We start from the raw sequence: 25,560 nt of genomic DNA, 5'->3' as shown, positions 1-25,560 counted from the left end.
CACACTCACTCAGTCGAAGCTCATCGGTACAGAACAAAACCCATAATCATCCACTTAGAAACTGAATGTTACAGAGAAAGAAAAAACAGAATCACCGATTGAAGATTGAAATTACTGAATTAAATCACAAAATCATTGACCATAGATTGCCCAATACGGAGTAAAAGTCACAGTTAAATATCACATACTGATGGGCACAGAATGAATCCCACAATCACATGTCCTGCAGGGAAAGACAAACATGACATGACCCAGAATGTCCATGCATTTCCTCCTGCCATATTCCGTATATGTGACCAAATAGATTATTTTGTTTACAGCTCAAAAACGTCATCGCTGCCAGTGTTATCATATTCTATTTGATCAACTCTTTCCACTCCACAACCCTCCATATTTTTTCAGACCTGTCTTGTTGAATATTTGTAGCCAGTAATAATAAGTTCCCATGCCTCGCCTAGTTTCAGCCAGAATTATGTAATTGCCACTATATAAATCTTTCATGTGGTTACTTGTGGCTGCAGCTGACCAACCTTATTTGGCACGCAACATAGATTTAAAGACTTGCACTTCAATGCTTGCACTTGCCCATGTCTGACCCCAACTATACTGGACGGTTCCATCCTGGTGATGGACGGAAGTGCAGCAGGGCGGAACATCCTGATAAGGAATGGAAGTGTCGAGAAACTATATGTACAGAGTGAAAAAATAGACGTGTTCGTACCAGCAAAATGGAAATGGTTGAAGAGGCAGAGGGACTGAGAAAGTCATGGTTAAGTTCGGGCAAAGGGGGTTGGACGATCTGACTGCTGCGTCAGTTTGTGGCTGTGATCGGCATGACGTGTGATTGGTTACTTTAGATATCCAATCACACAGATACCGAACATCAGCCAGTGACATCATTGTAAACCAGCCAATCATGAGCATGGTCTTCTCCCATCCTTCATTAGCATAGGATTCTGGAGATGCCTATAAAAGGCGAGCTACGAGCAAAATTTCGCTTATACTGTGTCTGAAGTTGATCGCGATCATGGTTGACGACAAGAAAACAACTGCACCTTCCAAGAAGGGCGCCAAGAAAGTTCTGAAGAAGGCGCCAGCAAAGGGCAGCAAGAAACGGAGAAAATCCAGGAGAGAAAGTTACTCCATCTACGTGTACAAAGTGATGAAGCAGGTTCACCCTGACACCGGCATCTCCTCCAAGGCCATGAGCATCATGAATTCGTTTGTGAATGATATTTTCGAGCGAATCGCGGGTGAGGCTTCCCGCCTGGCCCATTACAACAAACGCAGCACCATCAGTTCCCGGGAGATCCAGACCGCCGTGCGCCTGCTGCTGCCCGGGGAGCTGGCCAAACACGCCGTGTCGGAAGGTACAAAGGCGGTCACCAAGTACACCAGCTCCAAGTAAATATCCGCCATGGACTGAAAAACACAATATACAAAAAAGGCTCTTTTAAGAGCCACCCACAACTTCTCTGAAAAATCTACAACATTATCATGATTATCGAATTCTTTTTATGTTAATATGAATACTCTGCAAATTTTTGATGGCGGTTGTATTTTCTGTTTAAATCCATTCAGTTCAGGTTAATGCAGATTCATTCGGCCCCTTTGCTATATTTCGAAAATGAAAGCTGATTTAACGCATGATTTAAAGATGTTCTCAGTTACTTGGTTGCCGTGTTGAAGTTTGGCTATCTTTATGAATAAGTAAATTGTTAAGAAACCCCGAGTTCCGAAGAAGGGTCACTGACCCGAAACGTTAACTCTGCTTCTCTTTCCACAGATGCTGCCAGACCTGCTGAGTGAATCCAGCATTTCTTGTTTTTGTTTCAGATTTCCAGCATCCGCAGTATTTTGCTTTTATTTTATTGTTAAGAAACCCCGTTGGTTTCGGCACCCTCAGTCTCTCACCCGTGACACTGAAAATCTATACTCCGCTTTTGTCTCCCACGGAAAGGGATCAATCTAGAATCAGTGATACAGTATAATTACTAAGATTAACCTGAAATGTGTCCGGTTACAAAATGCTGTGAATGAGTCTTTCAGCCGCTGGTTAGACTGTATCATGAAAAAGAATAAAGCAGAATACATGGCGGATTACAAAAGCGAATCTGGGACAAAATGTGGAATAAAAAAATGAAAACGTTTTTGCAATGTTTTCTGTAAAACAATATGACATATAAATGTGATATTCTATATTGAAGCCGCCCCTTGTTTTACAAATATATTGGCGGGCTTTTCAAATGTGAAATATCGTTGGGAGCCTGACCATTTCGCGCTCTTATTTTCCGCTCTCAACTCACTGTCTTCTTGTGATTGGTGAATTGAGCAGCTCTCTGATTGGTAACATGTACAGTACAATGACACCGTGTGCTGACTGACCAATCAGCAGTGTCCCCAACACCATTCCTCCAGAAGGTACAAGGAGGAGGAATGTGGGCGGATCTCAGCATTCTTCGTGAAAGTGTTTGTGAGATTGTTTCAATGTCTGGAAGAGGGAAGACCGGTGGTAAATCTCGGGCCAAACCCAAGTCTCGCTCCTCCCGGGCTGGATTACAGTTCCCGGTCGGCCGTGTTCACCGCCACCTCAGAAAGGGGAACGATGCTGAGCGGGTGGGTGCCGGAGCCCCGGTCTATCTGGCTGCTGTGCTCGAGTATCTGACAGCTGAAATCCTCGAGCTGGCCGGCAACGCGGCCCGGGACAACAAGAAGAGCCGCATCATCCCCAGACACCTGCAGCTGGCCGTCCGCAACGACGAGGAGCTGAACAAGCTGTTGGGAGGGGTGACCATCGCTCAGGGCGGGGTGCTGCCTAATATCCAGGCCGTGCTGCTGCCCAAGAAAACCAGCGCTCCGAGCACGAAGGGCAAGTGAAGCGGCCTGACTTGAATCTGTGAACCCAAAGGCTCTTTTCAGAGCCACCCACTTTATCTGTGAAAGGGCTGGTTACTGTCTGAAAGACTGTAATATTATACTGTTATCATTGTTTTGTGTTGGAATGAAGTGTACTGGATTTTGGCATTTAGTTGCTCATCAGATGAAATGCATTCTAATTCCCTCAGACCCTATTGGAAAGGCACTTTTACCATTCTACCCTTTATGTACCACAAACATTTGTTCAGTCCTAAAACGATCGCCGGTCTATTAAAATGCGCTGTGCACATTGTTATCGCTACTCTAGATCTTACAACTGACACGTCATGAAATCTCCAGCAACCGGATGCAGACAAAAGTATTTGTGTCTCCCGGCTTTGAGTAAATAAGTGGTCAAATCCTTCTGAGACGTTTATGTGCTGGAATGAACAAGAGATCACAACTCTTTCTTTTGTCGATTTGGTGGCTCTTAAAAGAGCCGTTGTGGTATTTGATGCCGAACTCAGTTCAGGGCAGGGTCAGTTTAGGCTCGCTCCCCGCGGATGCGGCGGGCCAGCTGGATGTCTTTGGGCATGATGGTGACTCGCTTGGCGTGGATGGCGCACAGGTTGGTGTCCTCAAAGAGCCCCACCAGGTAAGCCTCGCTGGCCTCCTGCAGGGCCATGACGGCAGAGCTCTGGAAGCGCAGGTCTGTCTTGAAGTCCTGTGCGATCTCCCGCACCAGGCGCTGGAAGGGCAGTTTGCGGATGAGCAGCTCGGTGGATTTCTGGTAACGGCGGATCTCCCTCAGAGCCACAGTGCCGGGTCTGTAACGGTGAGGCTTCTTCACTCCGCCCGTGGCTGGAGCGCTCTTGCGGGCCGCTTTGGTAGCCAGCTGCTTGCGCGGAGCTTTCCCTCCGGTCGATTTGCGCGCTGTCTGCTTGGTTCTCGCCATTATCTACGGAGTCCTTACACAATGTCGGCTTTAATGGAGAAGCTGCTCAGGGACTGCCTATTTAAGACAGTCGAAGGACCGCCCTAATGTTGTGATTGGATGAAGCCCCGTCCATCATCCAATTTGAAACGATGGAAAAGGGCGGTGGGAATTGCTGCTCCCTGATTGGTTGAACTGCAACTGAAATTTCATCAATTTCAAAAAGCCCGCCAATTTCAAATTAGCAAACTACTCAAAGATTAAATAAAACCTAATTCGGCGGGAACAATTATAAAATCTCACTGCTTGGAGCTTCATCTTTCGGCCCTCGATTCCACCTCCGTTTCTTCCAACACGGTTTGAATTGGGGTTCATTCCTTGTTGGGTCTCAGGCGGGAATAAAGCTCCGGTCATTGCTTACTCGAACGGGAATAAATCCATCATCCTCACCGGCAGTTCAGGTCGTCAATGGACATTGTCAAATGCAACCGTTTAATTCATGACGCGATAACGAAACATAGAGTCATGGATTTAAACAGCACAGAAACAGGCCCTTCGGCCCACCGAGTCTGTGCCGTCCAACAAACACCCATTTATACTGATCCTCCATTCATCCCATATTCCCTACGGCATCCCCACCATTCTCCTAACATCTACCTACACTAGGGGCAATTGACCTATAAACCTGCAAGTATTTCTTCAAGCATCTAACTATTCTAATCCCATTTTCCAGCACTTGGCCCGTATTCTTGTATGCGATGGCGTTTCAAGTGCTCATCTAAATACCTCTTAAATGTTGTGAGGGTTCCTGCCTCTGCCACCTATTCAGGCAGTGTGTTCCAGATTCCAACCACATGATGAGTGTTTTTTCCCCCCTCACATCTCCATTAAACCTCCTGCCCCTTACCGACTGATCGATCCGTTCGCTGAGGGAAAACAAAAAGTTTCCTCCTGTCTAACCAATCAATGACCTTCATAATTTTGGATCCCTCAATCATGTCCCCCCTCAGCCTTCTCTTTTCTGAAAATAATTGAAAGTTTATGGCACAGAAAGAAGCCACTTGGACCATCGTGTCTGTGCCAGCCGGAAAGCTCTCCACCCATTCTAATCCCACCTGCTACCATTTGGTCTGTAACCCTGTAGAATATGCACTTGAGGTGCATATCCAGACCTCTTTTGAATCATTTGAAGGTTTCTGCCTCAACTACCCTTTCAGGCAATGAGTTCCAGACCCCCACCATCCTCTAGATGAGAGGGAAAAAAACCTTGTCCTCATCTTCCCTCTAATCATTCTACCAAACGCTTTAAGTCTTTGACCCATACCTCTGTATGAAGGTAAATTGGCCCTTCACCTACACTCTATCCAGGCCTCTCAAAATGTTATCCAATTCAATCAGATCTCTCCTCAGCATTCTCTGTGCCACAGAGAACAACCACGGACCATTCAATCTTTCCTCATAGCTGCGTTGTTTCCAGTCCCGGCAACATCCGGTTGAACTGCAACTGAAATTGAATCAATTTCAAAAAGCCCGCCATTTTCAAATTATAAACGACGCAAAGATGAAAGAAAACCTAATTTGGCGGGACAGATTATAAAATCTCAGTGCTTTTAGCGTGATTTTTTTCCGCCCTAGACCCCCCCTCTGTGTCTTCCAACACGGTTTGAATAGGGGTTCATTCCCTGTTCGGTCTCTGGCGGGAATAAAGCTCCGGCCATTTCTTACTCAACGGGAGTAAATCCTTTTCTACATCTTTACCGGCAGTTCAGGTCGGCAATGGACATCATCAAATGCAACCTTTTAATTCATGACGCGGTTATTAAACATGGAACAGAAGAAGACAGTGAAAAAATGTGCGAGACGTGAAGTGACTATGAGAATGCAATACTGATCTGATAAAGTCCACATAACATTGGATGAGCGACAACAATTTCACATCCCAAGACATCCCCGCTGCAGTTTCAAGGTCACTTATCTCTATATGAGGTTTTGGGTGGCTCTTATAAGAGCCTTTTGTTTTTGGTAGACAGGGTCGATTTGTTTAGCCGCCGAATCCATAGAGAGTGCGGCCCTGGCGTTTCAGAGCGTACACCACATCCATGGCGGTGACCGTCTTGCGCTTGGCGTGCTCAGTGTAGGTGACCGCATCTCTGATCACATTCTCCAGGAAAACCTTCAGCACCCCGCGGGTCTCCTCATAGATCAAACCCGAGATGCGCTTCACTCCGCCACGGCGAGCCAGGCGGCGAATTGCTGGCTTGGTGATGCCCTGGATGTTATCACGAAGCACTTTGCGGTGCCGCTTTGCTCCGCCTTTGCCCAGTCCTTTGCCTCCTTTACCTCTTCCTGTCATGACGCTTCTTCAGACAAACCGATTCTGAATGAGAACCGAGCAGTTTCTGCTGCCTTTTTATACAGCCTGCCCCGACCTGACTGAGAAAGAGACAGAGAGCCAGAGGCGGGTCTGGAGGAAACTGAGTGACAGACAGAGCAGAGAAATGTCTTTGATCCTCTCGCTCCGCCTCCCACTTGCTCGAACCGCCAATTCAAGAAAAAACAGTTCTCGACATTAGAGCTCAGCATAAAACCTGGAGATTCGGCATTGATAGTCACTGATAACAGAAAACCGGCGGTCTACATACGGATCTGTAACAAATAAAATTTCGTAATACACCCGCCTAAGTGCAGTGCTTCCGATCACAAGTCAACCTGTTTCGGCACACCTCTCCTCCCAGACGGATTGAGCAGTTTACTGAAACCTAACCCCAGCTGAATTATACAAAATCATGTATTGGAGTTTGAGATGTGACGCGGGGTATCACGCCCGTGTTACTGTGTTCCAGGCTGTCGCCCTGAAACGAGCATGAACTGAGACTTCACCGAACATATACCCGGGTACAGTGAGGCCCGGACATCCCTGATTTGTTACAGAGAGTGAGGAAGGGATGGGTTGAGAGTCACCAGGGAACCTGGATTTACTTCAAATCATTTCTAGGTGAAATGTGCACACGACTGCGGGACAGGGATCATTTGATCGGGGGATCAGCTCTTTCCTGAGAGACGTGGGTGGCTCTGAAAAGAGCCTTTGGGTTCAGATGTCTACAAGTTTCCCGTGCTGTCTCACTTCTTTCCAGGGACTGCTTTCTGAGCCTTTGCTGCTTTCGGCTTCTTCCCGCCCCTTGATGATTGGACTTTCTTGGGCGGCTTTCCGCCCGTGGCCCTCTTGGTTTTATTAGCATTCTTCGCTGGAGATTTTTTTGGAAGCGTTGCTTTCTTTACCGCCTTCTTTGGCGTTGCCGTCTTCTTGGTGCTCACTTTCTTGGCTGCCGTCTTCTTGCTGCTCACTTTCTTGGAGACTATTTTCTTCCCTGGGGATTTCTTGGCTGTTTTCTTTGTGATCAGTTTCTTGGCAGCTGTTTTCTTCACTAAAGATCTCTTGGCTGCTCCTGTCTTAATCTTCTTCACTACATTTCCCTTCTTTTCCTGTTTCGCGATTTTGAAGGTGCCGGAGGCCCCCGTGCCCTTCGTCTGCACCAGGAAGTCTTTCGCCACAAGCCGCTTGATACTTTGCTTGATTGGGAACTTGCCCTTCTCCACATCGACACCTTTAACACGCAGAGCCTTCTTTATTGCCTGCAGTGACATCCCACTGCGGACACTGCATTCCGCCACAGTCTTGAGGATCAGCTCTCCCAACTTGGGACCGCCTGACCCCTTCCGGGGAGCCGCTTTCTTCTTCTTGGGAGTCTTGACTTGAGCGGCGGCGGCTGGAGGAGCCGTTTCGGCGGCTGCAGTATCGGTCATGTCCAGGACTCTGCACAAAGTCTCTCTGTCAGTCAGAACTGGGTCAGAAATGAAGCTGGTGGTGGCGGCACTGAGCAACTTAAAGGCAGCGAGCGGACGGGGCGGAGACAACCTGCTGTCAGCTCCCGGCTCCTGCTGCCTCTCTGTGTTTCTCTCTGGTCCTAAACTCTCCAATTCCACTGAAATTCGGGTATTCCAGAGTCCCAGGCTAGATCCTTCCTGTCTCTGACATCAGAATGTTTGCTGTCACAAAGGTTTCACTTGAAGTAAAGACTCCATTTTCGACTGAAACCCGTTTCATTGCTGCACTGATGACTCTCTCTCAGCCGATCGCTAACATGTTCCATACTTTTCGACTGAAATCTTGAAATCAACAAACAAACAACACTGAATTCCCACTTTGAGGATTAGAAGGGGAGCAAAGTGCTTCTTTGACTGGAAAATCTTGTCATTTTACACAAGAGGGACTCGGAAATCCGGCGATGAGACCAGACCCACAAACACAGTGGCATTAGACTAACGCGCCCGTCCCTTTAATACACTCTCTTCCACAATATTCACATCCACACAATCTCAGGCCGAACTGTTCGTTAAATTTAGCGTTTCCAGGACAGGATTTCCCCTCCGCTCGGCCTGTGCTGCGGATTCGCGGCGGGTATTTGCATTTTCTAGACTCAGTAAGTGTTAAACACTCTGAGACTGGCGCTGCGAATGTTGTCTGTTTATCAGGTTCGACGGCAAGAGCCAATCACAGCTTTGAATCTGTTCAAACCAATATCGGCTTTGATGTTATTATATTGATCACACACAAACATGTTTCCTGACGGTGAAAATACAAATTATGCCCTGTCTGTCCCTACATTCCATCCATATTTTTTTCTCGGTGTCCTGGACATCCCATTCTCAAGGAGAGACGTCCAGTTGCACAATAATCCCACATTCATACACAGTGTTTTTATTTTGTTCCAGGCAGTGACAGGCTGGTTCTCTCCGTGCTTAGATTCAGGACTGAAGATGGATAAATACACCGTCAGATTCGAACATACGAGCGGAGAAGTGACAGTGACCGTCTCACCTGCGGCACCGGTGGCGTGTTCACTGTTCCAATACCGTACGTCTCTTCAGCGTGTCCATAACACGCTCAGTAACTTCATTCCTCTTTCATATACAACAACAGAGCGACAGAGAGAGGGAGAGTGAAAGAGAGAGAGGGGTGAGAGAGGGAGGGAGACAGACCGTTTCAGTCTTACAATTTCCAACTGTGTGTCCCTTTCACACTGAATAACAGTATTTCACCTTCACCTGAATATTCAGAGAGAGAGACTATCAGTACTGCAATAGAATGCATACATATAACACTCAGTAACTGTATCTCCAACATAGATACAGCACCAAAGGCAGCGGGAGAGAGACAGCATCAATAGCGAGAAAAAGGCAGAGAGAGAGAAAGATCTGGATTGGGGGAGAGGCTTGGAGGATGGTGAGATAGAGAGATATGTAGTCACTTAGAATCACAGAAGCATCGAAATTTTATGGCACAGAAAGAAGCCACTTGGCCCATCGTGTCTGTGCCAGCCGAAAAGAATTCCACCTATTCTAATCCCAGTTGCCAGCATTTGGTCCGTAACCCGCAGATTACGGCACTTGAGATGCATATCCAGACCTCTTTTGTATGAGTTGAAGGTTTATGCCTCAACTACCCTTTCAGGTAGTGAGTTCCAGAACCGGGTGCTCCGGTTTCCTCCCACATGCCAAAAGACTTGCAGGTTGACAGGTAAATTGGCCATTATAAATTGTCCCTAGTATAGGTAGGTGTTAGAGAAATATAGGGACAGGTGGGGATGTGGTAGGAATATGGAATTCGTGTCGGATTAGTATAAAATGGGTGGTTGATGGTCGGCACAGACTCGGTGGGCCGAAGGGCCTGTTTCAGTGCTGTATCTCTAACTAAATAACTAACCGCCACACTTTTTTTTCAAATTCATTCATATGATGTGGGTGTTGCTGGCTCGGCCAGCATTTATTGCCCATCCCTCACTGCCCTTGAGGAGGTTGTGGTGAAATGGCTTCTTGAACTGCTGCACTCCATGTGAGGTAGGTACAGCCATAGTGAGGTTAGGAAGGGAGTTCCAGGATTTTGACACAGCGACAGTGAATGAACAGCAATATAATTCTAAGTCAGGATGATGTGACAGGATTGCAGAGCTTAGATCTGATCTGTTGGTTATGAGATCACTTGGCTCTGTCTATCGCATGCTGCTTACGCAATTTGGCCCCCAAATAATCCTGTGTTGTAGCTTCCCCAGGTTGACACCTCATTTTGAGGTATGCCGGGTGCTGCTCCTGGCATGCTCTGCTGTACTCTTCATTGAACCACGTTTGGTCTCCTGCCTTGATGGTAATGGCCGAGTGGGGGATATGCCGGGCCATGAGATTACAGATTGCAGTTGAGTACAATTCTGCTGCTGTTGGTAACTCGATCCTCATGTACGAACATACGAATTATGATCAGGAGTAGGCCACTCGGTCCTTCGAGCCTGCTCTGCCATGCCATTCAATACGTTTTGTCTCTACTGATTACTTCACATTTCCACCACCCCCCGGTAATCCTCCACTCCCTTGCTCGTGAAGAAACTATTTACTCTGCCTTAAAAATGTTCAAAGACTCCGCTTATATCGCCTTTTGAGGATGAGAATTCCAAAGGCTCACGAGCCTCCGAAAGAAAATAAAAATCTCCTTATCTCTGTCTTAAATTTGCGACCCCTGATTTTTAAACAGTGACCCCTAGTTATAGATTCTCCCACAAGGGGAAACATCCTTTCCACATCCACCCTGTCAAGGCCCCTCAGGATCTTATATGTTTCAATCAAGTCATATCTTACTCTTCTAAATTCCAGTGGATACAAGCCTAGCTTGTCCAATCCTTCCTCTTAAGACAGCCCGTCCATTCCAGGCATTAGCCTCGTAAACCTTCTCTGTACTGCCTCCAACGCATTTAAACCGTTCCTTAAATAAGGAGACCAGTACTGTACACATTAATCCGAATGGCCCACAGAGCCTCATGGATGCCCAGTTTTGCATTGCTGGGTGAGGAAAACGTTCCCTTATCTCTCCTCTAATCTTTCTACCAAACACTTTAAGTCTTTGTCCCCTCGTCACTGACCTCCCTACGAAGGTAAATAGGCCCTTGACATCCACTCTATCCAGGCCTCTCAAAATGTTGTACATTTCAATCAGATCTACCATTCTCTGTTCCAAGGGGAACAGTCCCAGCCCACCCAATCTTTCCTCATAGCTGCATTTTTTCCAGTCCCGGCAACATCCTTGTAAATCTCCTCTGTACCCTCTATAATTCAATTCTTCTTTGGCCTCCTTATCTCCACAGACAATGGATGTGGTCAGTGGTGTGTGGAGCAGTGCCTGGAGTGGCTATAAAGGATAATTCTAGAGTGACAGGCTCTTCCACAGGTGCTGCAGAAAAAATTGATTGTTGGGGCTGTTACACAGTTGGCTCTTCCCTTGTGCCTCTGTCTTATTTCCTGCCAACTGCAGGAACTCACCACACTTTAGCCCCGCGTTTATGGCTGTCCGCCAGCTCTGGCGAACGCTGGCAACTGACTCCCACGACTTGTGATCAATGTCACAGGATTTCATGTCGCGTTTGCAGACGTCTTTAAAGCGGAGACATGGACGGCCGATGGGTCTGAAACCAGTGGCGAGCTCGCTGTACAATGTGTCTTTGGGGATCCTGCCATCTTCCATGCAGCTCACATGGCCAAGCCATCTCAAGCACCGCTGACTCAGTAGTGTGTATAAACTGGGGGTGTTGGCCGCTTCAAGGACTTCTGTGTTGGAGATACGGTCGTGCCACCTGATGCCAAGTATTCTCCGGAGGCAGCGAAGATGGAATGAATTGAGACGTCGCTCTTGGCTGACATACGTTGTCCAGGCCTCGCTGCCATAGAGCAAGGTACTGAGGACACAGGCTTGATACACTCGGACTTTTGTGTTCCGTGTCAGTGCGCCATTTTCCCACACTCTCTTGGCCAGTCTGGACATAGCAGTGGAAGCCTTACCCATGCGCTTGTTGATTTCTGCATCTAGAGGCAGGTTACTGGTGATAGTTGAGCCGAGGTAGGTGAACGCTTGAACCACTTCCAGAGCGTGGTCGCCAATATTGATGGATGGAGCATTTCTGACGTCCTGCCCCATGATGTTCGTTTTCTTGAGGCTGATGGTTAGGCCAAATTCATTGCAGGCAGACGCAAACCTGTCGATGAGACTCTGCAGGCACTCTTCAGTGTGAGATGTTAAAGCAGCATCGTCAGCAAAGAGGAGTTCTCTGATGAGGGCTTTCCGTACTTTGGACTTCGCTCTTAGACGGGCAAGGTTGAACAACCTGCCCCCTGATCTTGTGTGGAGGAAAATTCCTTCTTCAGAGGATTTGAACGCATGTGAAAGCAGCAGGGAGAAGAAAATCCCAAAATGTGTGTTTGCGAGAACACAGCCCTGTTTCACACCACTCAGGATAGGAAAGGGCTCTGATGAGGAGCCACCATGTTGAATTGTGCCTTTCATATTGTCATGGAATGAGGTGATGTTACTTAGTAGCTTTGGTGGACATCCGATCTTTTCTAGTAGTCTGAAGAGACCACGTCTGCTGACGAGGTCAAAGGCTTAGGTGAGATCAATGAAAGCAATGTAGAGGGGCATCTGTTGTTCACGGCATTTCTCCTGTATCTGACAAAGGGAGAACAGCATGTCAATGGTCGATCTCTCTGCACGAAAGCCACACTGTGCCTCAGGGTAGACGTGCTCGGCCAGCTTCTGGAGCCTGTTCAGAGCGACTCGAGCAAAGACTTTCCCCACTATGCTGAGCAGGGAGATTCCACGGTAGTTGTTGCAGTCACCGCGGTCACCTTTGTTTTTATAGAGGGTGATGATGTTGGCATCGCGCATGTCCTGGGGTACTGCTCCCTCGTCCCAGCACAGGCATAGCAGTTCATGTAGTGCTGAGAGTATAGCAGGCTTGGCACTCTTGATTATTTCAGGGGTAATGCTGTCCTTCCCAGGGGCTTTTCCACTGGCTAGAGAATCAATGGCATCACTGAGTTCCGATTTGGTTGGCTGTATGTCCAGCTCATCCATGACTGGTAGAGGCTGGGCTGCATTGAGGGCAGTCTCAGTGACAGCATTCTCCCTGGAGTACAGTTCCAGGTAGTGCTCAACCCAGCAGTCCATCTGTTTGCGTTGGTCAGTGATTATGTCCCCCGATTTAGATTTGAGGGGGGTGATCTTCTTGATGGTTGGCCCAAGAGCTCTCTTCATGCCATCATACATTCCTCTGATGTTTCCGGTGTCTGAGGCCAGCTGAATATGACTGCATAGGTGTTGCCAGTAGTTGTTTGCGCAACGCCTAGCTGTTCTTTGTGCAGTACTTCTGGCTGCTTTAAGTGCTGCGGATGTTAAATCGCTGGGGGCTTTCTTGTAGTTCAACAGTGCAATGCGCTTAGCGGCTATGACAGGTTCCAGCTCTTCATTATGAGATTGAAACCAGTCTGCATTTCTCTTCGCACTTTTGCCGTAGGTGGTCAAAGCTGACTCATAGATGGCGTCTCTGATGTGGGCCCACTTGGTCTCAGCATCCCCTGTGGGAGTGTTTTGAAGGGCTGTTACAAGTGAATTTAGAAATTTTTGTAACAGCTGTGGGTGAGAAATTCTGCTCGTGTTGATGCGCGGGTGGCCCTTCTGCTTGGAATGATGCAACTTCTTTGGTCTGAGTCTAACCTTGCTGCACACCAGGGAGTGGTCGGTGTCGCAGTCCGCACTGTGGAAGCTGCGTGTGATTTCAACACTGTTTAAGGCGGCTCGCCTTGTGACAATGAGGTCTAGCTGGTGCCAACGATGTGATCTTGGGTGCCTCCATGAAACCTGGTGACAGGGTTTAGTGTGAAAGAACGAGTTGGTATTCCTATATTAATCCCATATTCCCTACCACATTCCTATCTTCCCTCAATTCTCCTACCTGCACGAGGGGGAATTCACAATGGCCAATTTACCTATCAACCTGCAAGTGTTTGGCTGTGGGAGCAAACCGGAGCACCTGGCGGAAACCCACGTCACAGGGAGAACTTGCAAACTCCGCACAGGCAGTCCCCAGAACTGAACTCTGGTCGTTGGGGCTGTGAGTTTTCGGTGTTCATCACTGTGTGGCCCTAAAAGGTAGTACTGTTTAAAAAAAAACGCCTTACAAATATAAGAGGAAATCAAAATGCATTTCATCTGATGAGCATCTAAATGCCCGAATCCAGTAGTACAAACTCTTGTATGAATTTAGTTAATAATTTGGCCTCAACTCTTTTCTGTGGTAGAGAATTCCACAGGTTCACTACTCCCTGGGTGAAGAAATCCCTCCTCATCTCAGTCTTAAATGTCTTAGCCCTTATCTTTAGACTATCACCCCTGGTCCTGGACTCCCCCGCCATCAGGAACATCCTTCCTACATCTAGTCTGTCCAGTCTTGTTAGAATTTTCTCGGTTTCTCGGAGATGATGTAACCATTCCATGATTCTATCCTCCAATGGGAACATGAACGTGGTGTTAAGGTGCAGATTGAAATGGTTGAAATGACATTTGAGTTCCAATGAGCTCTGGTGTGTATACTGTATAAATGACGAGCTACATGTATGCCAGCGATGCTGGTATAGTGGTGAGTATATCGGCCTTCCAAACAATTGACCCAGGTTAGATTCCCGGTCATCGCAATGCCCACTCGCGGTCAAATATATTTCTGCAACCTTGCTATAGAATGTGACAAATGAAAAGCCATGACTGAATTGAAGGTGACAAATATTCTCAACATCCATGTTCTTCTCCCTTAAAGTTGATGGTCAAGTGTGCTGTGGAATTTTGCAGTTTAAAAAATGTCAATGTAAATTCAGAAATAAGACTTACAAAATATTCTCAACATCCAATCAGATTCACTTCCTTGCTTGATCAGCTTCGCCCTGCAGCAAGTTTGTTTCCTTCAAGTGCTTATCCAGTTTCTTATTGAAATCATTGATTGTCTCTCCTTCCACCACACTTGTGGACAGCGAGTTCCAGCAGGTAAAACAGAAAAAGTTCTTCCCCACATTCCCTTCCATCTCTTGCCATAAACCATCAGTCTGTGTCTCCTAGTCCTTGTACCATCAGCTAATGGGAACAGGTTATCCTTGTCTAACTTATATACACCTCTAACAAACCTCCTCTCAATCTCCATTTCTCAAAGGAGAACAACCCTTTACTTATAGAACACAATCCAGAGCCATCTATCCAAGCTTTTCAGGTGCAAATGAATAGTTGTGGAGTAAGTAGTATAGATAGGAGCATAAAACTAAGAGACTTTGATAGATCAACTGATTGTCTCTGCCCAATTCACTGGATTTTCTGTATCACCTGAACACTGCTATACTCTTTGTAAAGGTTAGAGCATTTCCATGGCTTACATTTATGCAAGAACTGCTATGTCAAGGCTGGATGGCAAAGCATGACGGTCATCTTCACAGGAATATGTCAAAATGTCTTGTTGAGAGATGTGTCTGTGTGGATGATGCACTGAGTCACGACATAAAGAAAACGTGCAGCAGGAGGAGTCCCACAATGTGGGGGTGATGAACCGCGACATATTTTGCGTTTGTGAATAATAAGGACAGCTAAAATAATAGGACTAATTGTATGCTATGCACATCAATATATGACAGTCTGTTTGAGCTAATGCTTACTTCATTATGAAATGACATGACAAGGCTATAGTCCGTTAAAACCTCTATGGAAGAACAATGGGAGAGATGGGTTGAACACCACAGCATCCTGACAGAGGGTGAGATGAGATCAATGAGAAACTGCAGAATTGCAAAAAAATGACTTCCTTCAGCAAGAATGTGGCCTTTAGTCTCCTTGCTGAAATAGAAAGAGGAAGCATCTGTAATGTGTGTAGATTGAACCATTAACTTACTGGGATCAAACAATGATGTCAACATGGTCCAATTAATATACTTCGAACAATTCAAAGCTAAACAAAACACATTGATGAAGGAAGAGCAGTGGGTGTGGTGTATATGGATTTTAGCAAGGCGTTTGATAAGGTTCTCCATGGTCGGCTCATTCAGAAAGTAAGGAGGCATGGGATTCAGGGAAAGTTGGCTGCCTGGATACAAAATTGGGTGGCCCAAAGAAGTCAGAGGGTGGTAGTAGATGAAAAGTATTCAGCCTGGAGCTCGGTGACCAGTGGTGTTCCACAAGGATCTGTTCTGGGACCTCAGCTCTTTGTGATTTTTATAAATGACTTGGATGAGGAAGTGGAAGGCTGGGTTAGCAAGTTTGCCGATGACACGAAGATTGCTGGAGTTGTGGATAGTGTGGAAGGCTGTTGTAGGTTGCAACGGGACATTGACAGGATGCAGAGCTGGGCTGAGAAGTGGCAGATGGAGTTCAACCTGGAAAAGTGTGAAGTGATTCATTTTGGAAGGTCGAATTTGAATGCAGAATACAGGCTTAAAGACAGGATTCTTGGTAGTGTGGAGGAACAGAGGGATCTTGGGGTCCATGTCCATAGATCGCTCAAAGTTGCCACCCAAGTTGATAGGGTTGTTAAGAAGGCGTATGGTGTGTTGGCTTTCATTAACAGGGGGATTGAGTTTAAGAGCCGTGAGGTTATGCTGCAGCTCAATAAAGCCCTGGTTCGACCACACTTGGAATATTGTGTTCAGTTCCGGTCGCCTCATTATAGGAAGGATGTGGACGTTTTAGAGAGGGTGCAGAGGAGATTTACCAGGATGCTGCCTGGACTGGAGGGCATGTCTTACGAAGAAAGGTTGAGGGAGCTAGGGCTTTTCTCATTGGAGCAAAGAAGGATGAGAGGTGACTTGCTAGAGGAGTACAAGATGATGAGAGTCATAGATAGAGTGGATAGCCAGAGACTTTTTCCCAGGGTGGAAAGGGCTATCACCAGGGGGCATAATTTTAAGGTTGGAGGAAGGTTTCGTGGAGATGTCAGAGGTAGGGTCTTTACACAGAGAGTGGTGGGTGCGTGGAATGCGCTGCCAGCGGTGGTAGTAGAAGCAGATACATTAGGGGCATTTAAGTGATTCTTGGATGGGTACATGGATGATAGTAGAATGAAGGGTAGGTAATGAGTTTGATCTTTGAGTAGATTAAAGGTTCGGCACAACATCGTGGGCCAAAGGGCCTGTACTGTTCTATGTTCTATGTTCTAATATGGTAACATCCTTGCACCCCAGGAGGGATCAAAGAAAGGGTGTTAGGGGACATTGTCGGCACTTGGAGTGGTGTCCACGGAACATCATTGGCGCACTTAGAAGGAAAAGATAGACTCCGGTCAAAAAAACACAGCAAGGGAAGCAGAAAGAGAAAAGCTCGTGCCCCAGTAAGCACAGAAGCGAGAACCGGTGCTGAGTGATGCTGCAAACCTATTGCTGTTGTTAAACATTCACTTTATCTATTTTAGTTAAGCTTAATAAACTCTCAGACTTGATCACAGAACTTGAGTTTGTACCTTGTAGGTCTATTTTGTCCAATAATCACAGGACATTTTCTGTCCCCACTTGCCCTCTCTATTCTATCTCCCTCCTCTCGCTCTCCTCCCTCTGCACTTTATTATTATTGATGATGGTCATATTGACCTATTTATTCTCCTCCATCTCAGACAGTCCCCTGCGATTATGGATGACTTTTTACACTCCAGTTTGATGGGTTCTGAAATAGCTGATAAATCCAATGCATGATCTGCAGACTCTGCCACATGAGGGTTAGGTGGTGTGAGAAGGGTTCAGGTAAATGACCCGTTTGGAGGTATGGATGCTGCCTTCGAGCCTCGACTTCACATGTTACCAACAAATTTCCCAGAAGGGTAAACTATCTTCCCAAATGAGAGATGATTTGAGGACATATCTAAAATGTTTCCACACTCAGCCAGGGGTTCTCCTGCTACGACCAATTTCTGAGCAAAACAGCTGCTTCCGGATTCTGCATTTGCAGGTTTTTGGAGGCACCTGTTCAGACTAAGTTTTGGACTAATACTGATGGTCTGAACACACATAGGTAACAGAAACGACACCAGTTCCCCTCCCTGAGTACCTGTCACTGCTTCTATCCTGTGTGTGTAGGATTCACCCTGAGTCCCTCTATCCAGCTTTACCTGCTCTATCTGCAAAAGTGCTGAACCTTTCAGTTTTTGGTCTGCTCAAACCGAGTTCAAGGCCTGAGTAGTGAACAGAATGTCTCATTAATTCTTTGACTAAGACTATGATTGAACAGCAGGTTATGATCGACTCGGCCAAAGATTGGAAAAATTCCTGTCCATCAATATTACAACAGGGACTGCGAGGATCTCCTGGCTCAGAGTGTTTAAGGGATACAGACCTAGGCATCGGGAACTAACCCCTGAGAATCACAGCAAAGACTGTCAACATGAGGACATTTAACAACCGGGAGCTGGAACTCTATTGTCACTGTAATTGTGTGTCCGGTGTAATCGCGGTACTTCCGTGCCTGTGTCTCTTGTTTCGAATAAAATGAGGAAGAGCGCCCTCCGACATTACTCTCATTGACCTCGGGTTTTACCCGGGTAAAACAACATTTTACTGGCTGAAATTAACTCTGTAAAGTCCCAGCAAACACACCGGATCCCTCAGTCTTCCCATGTTTCTGTCCGATTGTTTTGAGAGGAGAGGCTCAATAATAACAAACACCCTGCAGAGACAGATCACAATTTGAACATCTACATTGGACTAGCTGCCAGTTTTATATGTTACATGTTGCCCCACACCTCCCCTCCCTCCCTCCACCCTAACCCCATGTTCGGCTTTTCAAATCGGACATTGATGAATGTGAAATGGGGAAAGTTCCCATTGAATTTTGAATGCTGAATTGCTGCAGAGATCTGCGCACGCGCGATATAGGCCAGTCTAATTGGACGTCAAAATGAGATGAGCGCATGCGCACCCCTTCCCCCAGCACTGCCTCTGAGCGTCATTCACTGAGTGAGCGGACGATTGTTTAAATCAGCTGCAAATGGAGACATTACAAGCCTGGGGTAAGTGAACAAACAGTATCTGCTCACAGCAGTACAACAGATTTGGGCCCGTGTCTGCCGATGTGCTCATAGATTAGCATTGATTACCGGGTACATTCAGCCGGAGTGGGGGACAGTTTGTAATGTACATTGTGGAGCAGGAACTGGTCCTGGAACATGGAGTGAGCTGGGGGGGGAAGGGAGAGGTCTTTCTCAGGCAGTGTCTGGACAGGGAGAGAGAGACAGAATATGATGAACTCACTATTGAAAATCATTGCTGATTTCTCTCTCCAAACAGTAATGAATGTTATAATAAAAAGCAAAATACTGCGGATGCTGGAAATCTGAAATAAAAACAAGAAATGTTGTAAATACTCAGCAGGTCTGGCTGTATCTGTGGAGAGAGAAGCAGAGTTAACGTTTCAGGTCAGTGTCCCTTCTTCAGTAATGAATGTTCCTGGTTCAGATCCAGTATCTCACTATTTATTGTTATTGGATAGTGAATAGCAGAAAAAAAATGGCTGAACAATAAAGATGCGGCAGATTTGAAGGGACCAGGTGAGAAGATTAGAGACACTTTTTGAAACAGTGCTTACTTGTTGTCCGTTGAATAATGGAACATGGAAATAGAAATCTGGCTTACGCAAATGTCACTACTCGATCGGGTATTCCAATTCATGGAGCAGTGCGGGGCTTGGGGTGTTTCTGAATGTCACAAAATTGTTATAAAACCACTCCAAATATCTGGCAAGTAGAAGCAGAGTTCTGCAGTACTGCAGTGGACTCAGACACTGACACTGCTTGTGTTGTTAACTTTCCTTTTCTGATTGTTCAGAATGTTTATCATTGAAAAGATTACATTGATCACTTTTCTGTCTTCTCACTCAGCTGTTATTCAAGTATAAGAGTTGCCTTTCTTTTCCCGCAGGCAAAGACTTGAAGGAACCAGAATGAAAGTCGTGATTCCTCGACAGAAGGAAACGTGCATCCAGCTCGTTCCAATACACATTAGGTACAGTATCAGTCACAAAGCACACTGACATGGTCAGGTCGTCATTTCCACTGTAACAAACAAAATAAGTAGTCAGACCCAGACTGATCCCAAGGTCGAGAGACACATTATCAATCCAATAGTCAAATAGAGCAGTAGAGATAGGAGTTGTTTCTATTTCTCTCCAACTGATTGGTAGATACATCAATCACAGTCCAAAAACACACACATTATCTGATTTGAATACATTGTGTCACCTTGGCTACAATTCAAATACCAAATCTTATACAGAACAGGCAAAATGTATCTGAATGAAAACTACAGAATGAATCCCAGTAACACACCCCACAATATAAACTGAGCTACAAATTACACAGCAGTCCAAACATGTCACTAAGGGTCAGACAACAACATGCACGATTAATTCATTCTCTACAAACCAATGGAATTTGACATTACATAGTTAGTTAGTTAGAGATGCAGCACTGAAGCAGGCCCTTCGGCCCACCGAGTCTGTGCCGACCATCAACCACCCATTTTATACTAATCCTACACTAATTCCACATTACTACCACATCCCCACCTGTCCCTATATTTCCCTACCACCTACCTATACTAGGGGCAATTTATAAAGGCCAATTAACCTATCAACCAGCAAGTCTTTGGCATGTGGGAGGAAACGGAGCACCCGGAGGAAACCCACGCAGACACGGGGAGAACTTGCAAACTCCACACAGGCAGTACCCAGAATTGAACCCGGGTCACTGGAGCTGTGAGGCTGCTAACCACAGCGCCACTGTGCCGCCCCAAATCAGGTCATGCTCTAAATTTGAAAGATCGTCATTCATAATTGCTTTTGCAGAGCTACAAATTGGATACCAAGCTGCAACTCACAAACAAGAATTGAATAAAACCTACAGCAATAAAATATTGTTAATTCATATTTTAAATTAAACACAAGTGAACACATATTGATACATTAACGTGTGAAACAAAGCATTGCCAACACAGTGCCTGAGATGCACATTAAGTCCTGAATACAGCAGAATCTCAACTCACATACAGCACAAAGGCACATAGATGCAGAGTGAATCCTCCAGTCAAACAGGGTGGCAGAGCCTCACTGATCAAGAATGAATCACATATACAGACACAGTATCATTAACAAATACAGAATGTCTCCCACACTTACACACTCCCCCATAGACAGAAACATAAGGAATGCATTCCAAACACACATTCAGTACCAGAGACTGTCAAATTCAGAATAAACCCTACATTCACACACAGGACCAGAGACTGAAAGTCCAGAATGTGGCCCACATTCATATACATATCATTAACCCTTATCCAATAGGTTTGTGCTTCTTGCTCCCTGTGTGGACGAGGGCACAGGCTGCAGGGAGGATGAGCAAACTGTCCACAGCACCGTGGTTCAGAGCGCTATTCAAGTGGGGGGATTAGTAATAGGGGATTGCAGATTTAGGAGAATAGATTCCATTCTCTGGCATCAATAACAGGGAGTCCCAAAGGCTGTGTTGCCGACCTGGTGCCAAGATTAACGACATCTCTTCTTGACTGGAGAGTAACTTGGAGTGGGAGGGGAAGGATCCAGCTGTCTTGGTCCACATTGGTAGGACAAGGAATCCGCTTCTGCTCAGGGCCTATGAGCAGCTCGGGGCTAAATTAAAAAGCAGAACCAGAAAGGTAATACTCTCCAGAATGCTACCAGAGCAACATGCAAATTGGTGTCGGGTAAATCAGATTATAGAGGGAAACGTATGGCTCAAAGATTGGTGTGGGAGAATTGGGTTCCAATTCATGGAGCACTGGCACCAGTGCTGGGGAAGGAGAGAGCTGTTCCACTGGGACAGGCTTCATTTGGACCATGCTGGGACCAATGTCCTGGCGAATCATATAACTAGGGTTGTAGATAGGACATTAAATAATTCGGGTGGGGTGGGGTGAGGGGGTGTTCAATTGAAGGGAAGTTTAAAAAATCAAAAAGAAACGACAGAACTGAGGTGCAAAATAGTGAAGAGGCAAATGGTAATCAAAGTATGACTTATCGGTGCAGAAAATAGAAGCAGAAGAGTGCAGCAGAAATTAGAACCAGAATGAATAATAATGATAAAAAGTCAAAGCCTCTTTATCTGAATGCACACAGCATTTGTAACAAGATAGATCAGTTGGCGGCACAAATAGAAATAAATGAATGTGACTTGATAGCTATTACAGAGACGTAGTTGCAGGGTGACCAAGACTGGAAACTCAATATTCAAGGGTAGACAATGTTCTGGAAAAATAGGCAAAAAGGAAAAGGAGGTGGGGTAGCTTTGTTAATAAAGGATGGTATCAGTGTGGTGTTGAGTAGTGAAATAGGTGCAATAGATCACGATGTGGAATCAGTTTGTGTGGAAATAAGGAATAGCAAAGGGAAGAAGTCACGAACGAGAGTCGTCTATAGGCCCCCGAAGAGTTGTCTCACTGTAGGGCAAAGTATAAATCTGGAAATAATGGAGCTGTGTAAGAAGGGCGGTAGAATTGTCATGAGTGATTTTAATCTGCATATTGACTGGACAAATCAGATTGGCAGAGGTAACATTGAAGATTAATTTGTAGAGTGCATCAAGGACTGTTACTTGGATCAATTCATTGCAGAACCGACCCAGGAAACAGCTATTTTCGATCTAGTAATGTGTAATGAGGTCGCATTAACAAGAGATATCATAGATAAGGATCGTCTGAGGGGGTAGTGATCATTACATGGTAGAATTTCAAATTCAGTTTGAGGGCGAGCAACTCGGGTCTCAAACCAGTGTCCTCAACTTAAACAAGGGCAATTCCTGTGGGATGAAGAAAGAGTTGTCTAAAGTGGGCTGGGAAAATGGACGAAGGGGAAGGTCAGTGGATGAGCAGTGGCAGACATTTAAACAGATATTTCATAATGCTGAGCAAAAATTTACCCCAGTCAAAAAGAGAAGGATGAACCATCTGTGGTTAATAAATGCTGTCAAGGACAATATCCAATTAAAAACTAACGCATACAAAGAGGCAAAAACTAGTGGCTGGCCAGGGGATTGGGAATATTTTAGGAGTCAGCAGCGGACGACTAAAAAGCTAATAAAGAGAGGGGAAAATTGATTCTGCCAGTAAATTAGGCCACATTTGGAGTACTGTGTGTATGTAGTTCTGGTCACCACACTACAGGAAAGATGTGATTAAGCGAGAGAGGGTGCAGAAAAGATTCACAAGGATGTTGCCTGGTTTGGAGGGTTTGAGTTATGAAGAGAGATTGGATAGGCAGTGTCTGCTTTCCCTGGAGCAAAGGAGGCTGAGAGGGGACATGATAGACGTATATATATTTATGAGAGGCATAGATAGGGTAGATAGCCAGAGTCTGTTTCCCATGGTAGGGGTGACTAAAACTCGAGGACATAGATTTAAGGTGAAAGGGAGGAAGTTTGAAGGGGATCAAAGGGGTAAATTTTTCACACGAAGAATACTGGATATCTGGAATGAGCTGCCTGAGGAGGTGGTGGAGGCAGGAACTGTAGCAACATTTAAGAGGCATCTGGACAGGTACTTGAATGAGCAAAGCATGGAGGGATATGGAATTAATGCAGGCAGGTGGGATTAGTATAGATAGGTATTATGGTCGGCATGGACGCGGTGGGCTGAAGGGCCTGTTTCTACACTATACGACTCTGTGACTCTAAATTGGCCAGAAATATATAAATGAACAGTGAGATCTTCTCCGGTTATATAAAAAGAACGAGAGTAGCTAAAGTGAGTGTGGGGACCTTGGAGGATGTGAGTGGAGAACTGATAATGGGGAACAGGGAAATGGCAAATAATTTATACTAATATTTTGCCTTGGTCTTCACACATTACACATACTCACGTAGCAGACATTAATAGCTGCAGAAAAAGGAATTCTGCAGACATATACCTATCAGGAACTTACAGACCAGAAATCGACAGATTCAGAGAAAAAACCCATATCACACACTAGAGTTTGAAAGATACAGAATAAACCCACACTGTCATACCTTAACTTTACAGGTACAACTTAAAACTGATACTCATATACCAGAAATCAACTGGTGCAAAGTAAAACTCACTCAAGTAACAGCAACTGACAGGTACAGATCAAAAAACAGAAGCATATCGTAGAAAATAACAGGTACAGAATAAAACAACAGTCACATATCAGAATCTGGCAGGTCGAGAAATAAACCACCTTAATTTTCCATAAACTGCCAGGGACACTAAAACAGATATTAATTTACTATCAATGGGCAGGTACAGATGTAATCCCATATTCACTTAACAGAAGCAGAAAGGTATAGGGTAAAACACGTACTCAAATTCCAAAGATTGAAAGATCCAGAATAAACCCACATTCAGCTCCCAGAAACTGTCAGTGGCACAGTGGTTAGTACCGTAGAGCCCTTCATAATTCTAGCAACCTAGGTTCAGTTCTGGGTACTGCCAGTTCTGGGTACTGCCTGTGTGGAGTTTGCAAGTTCTCCCTGTGACTGTGTGGGTCTGCTCCAGGTGCTCTGGTTTTCTCCCACATGCCAAAGACTTTTCGGTTAATAGGTAAGTTGGCCATTGTAAAAAAAATGCTCCACGTGAAGTTAGGTGGTGGGAGAATGGCGGTGATGTGTGAGGGAGAATGGGATTAATGTAGTATTAGTTTATATGGGTGGTTGATGGTTGGCGTGGACTTGTGAGCTTGTTTTGGTGCTGTATCTCTGAGATTAAAACCTTCACACATTTCAGAAAGTAACAGGTACAGAATCAATGCCATCCTCACATATGAGAAACTGGCAGATACAGATTGAAACACAGACTCACACACTGGAAACCAAAAGGTACAGATTAAAATCACCATTCACATATCAGAAATTAGGAGTTGAAATATAAAAGCCACACTTAACTACCAGAGACTGACAGACACAGAGTGTAATCCATAGTGAATTGCAAGATATTTATAGTTAGAGAGTGAAAGTCTCTCATCCGTAACAGAGATTGACAGGTACAAAGAAAACCTAACAATTGGCACTTCAGACACTGACACATATAGAGCAAAACAAACACATAAGTAAGAAGATTTTTATACCGGATACTGACCGACCAACTAAAACTCGCAAACAGGTAAAGGAAACTGACAGTTTCAGAATAAAATTGGCAGTCACATACCAGAGAATGACATGTATAAATTAAACCTCAGAGCCATATGTCAGAAACTGGCATGTACAGATTAAAAATCACATTCACATTCGAGACAATGTAGAGATGTGGTGAAAAATCCACAATCAAAAACCAGAATGTACCCTTTACTCTTATAACAGATAGTGACTGCGACAGGTTAAAAACCTCAGCTACACATTAGAAATTTAAGGGCACAGGTTAAACCTTAAATTGGCCTACTAGACACTTAAAGATGAAGTGTGAACCCCCACTCATATTCCCGAGATCGTAATATTAACTGTCAAATCCACACTCATATGCCTTAAACTGATGGGGACAAAGTACAAGCCAGACACAGAGACACACGAAAAGCTGAAAGGTACAGAATAAGACGGTTCTCACATAAAACAGGTGTAGATATACTCAAAGTCAGAAACTGAGAGAGTTAAATTGTAGACTAGGGAATTGAGAGATATACAGTGAAACTTAGACCCCAACAGACTGGTGTGGGAGAAGTGGGATTCAGTTCATGGGGCACTGGCACCATTACTGGGAAAATGGGGGCTGTACCATTCTGACGGTCTGCACCTGAAACGTGCTGGGACCAGTGTACTAGCAAACTGCATATCTAGGGAAATAGAGAGGGCTTTGAACTAAACAAAGGGTTAGAGGGATCAAGCTTGGGTCGATGCAACAAATCA

The 25,560-nt window shown here is 45.4% G+C and overlaps 2 protein-coding genes and 1 long non-coding RNA gene across 3 annotated transcripts in view; 1 reads left to right on the top strand and 2 right to left on the bottom strand.

Moving 5' to 3' along the window:
* Positions 1 to 62, bottom strand: part of LOC137356480 (uncharacterized) — a 43,191-nt gene extending 43,129 nt beyond the window's left edge. The window contains exon 1 of the long non-coding RNA XR_010971085.1: positions 10 to 62. This is a non-coding gene — a long non-coding RNA (uncharacterized lncRNA). The remainder of the gene's footprint in view (positions 1 to 9) is intronic.
* Positions 63 to 1,016: 954 nt separating this feature from the next.
* On the top strand, positions 1,017 to 2,175 carry LOC137356156 (histone H2B 5-like). The gene has a single exon (XM_068021970.1). It carries the CDS (start codon positions 1,028 to 1,030, stop codon positions 1,406 to 1,408), a length of 381 nt encoding a protein of 126 aa, XP_067878071.1. The 5' UTR covers positions 1,017 to 1,027; the 3' UTR covers positions 1,409 to 2,175.
* Positions 2,176 to 5,544: 3,369 nt separating this feature from the next.
* Positions 5,545 to 7,435, bottom strand: LOC137356396 (histone H1-like). Its single transcript, XM_068022283.1, has 4 exons — positions 7,297 to 7,435; positions 6,915 to 7,158; positions 6,131 to 6,223; positions 5,545 to 5,587 (listed from the first exon to the last, which is right to left on the bottom strand). Exons 1-4 carry the CDS (start codon positions 7,433 to 7,435, stop codon positions 5,545 to 5,547), a joined length of 519 nt encoding a protein of 172 aa, XP_067878384.1.
* Positions 7,436 to 25,560: the final 18,125 nt, after the last annotated feature.

This window comes from Heterodontus francisci, chromosome 45 (assembly GCF_036365525.1).
Source record: "Heterodontus francisci isolate sHetFra1 chromosome 45, sHetFra1.hap1, whole genome shotgun sequence".
In the NCBI taxonomy this organism is placed as follows: Eukaryota; Metazoa; Chordata; class Chondrichthyes; order Heterodontiformes; family Heterodontidae; genus Heterodontus; species Heterodontus francisci.
Note: the sequence above shows the minus strand (reverse complement) of the source record. Positions and strands in the feature narration are given on the sequence as shown.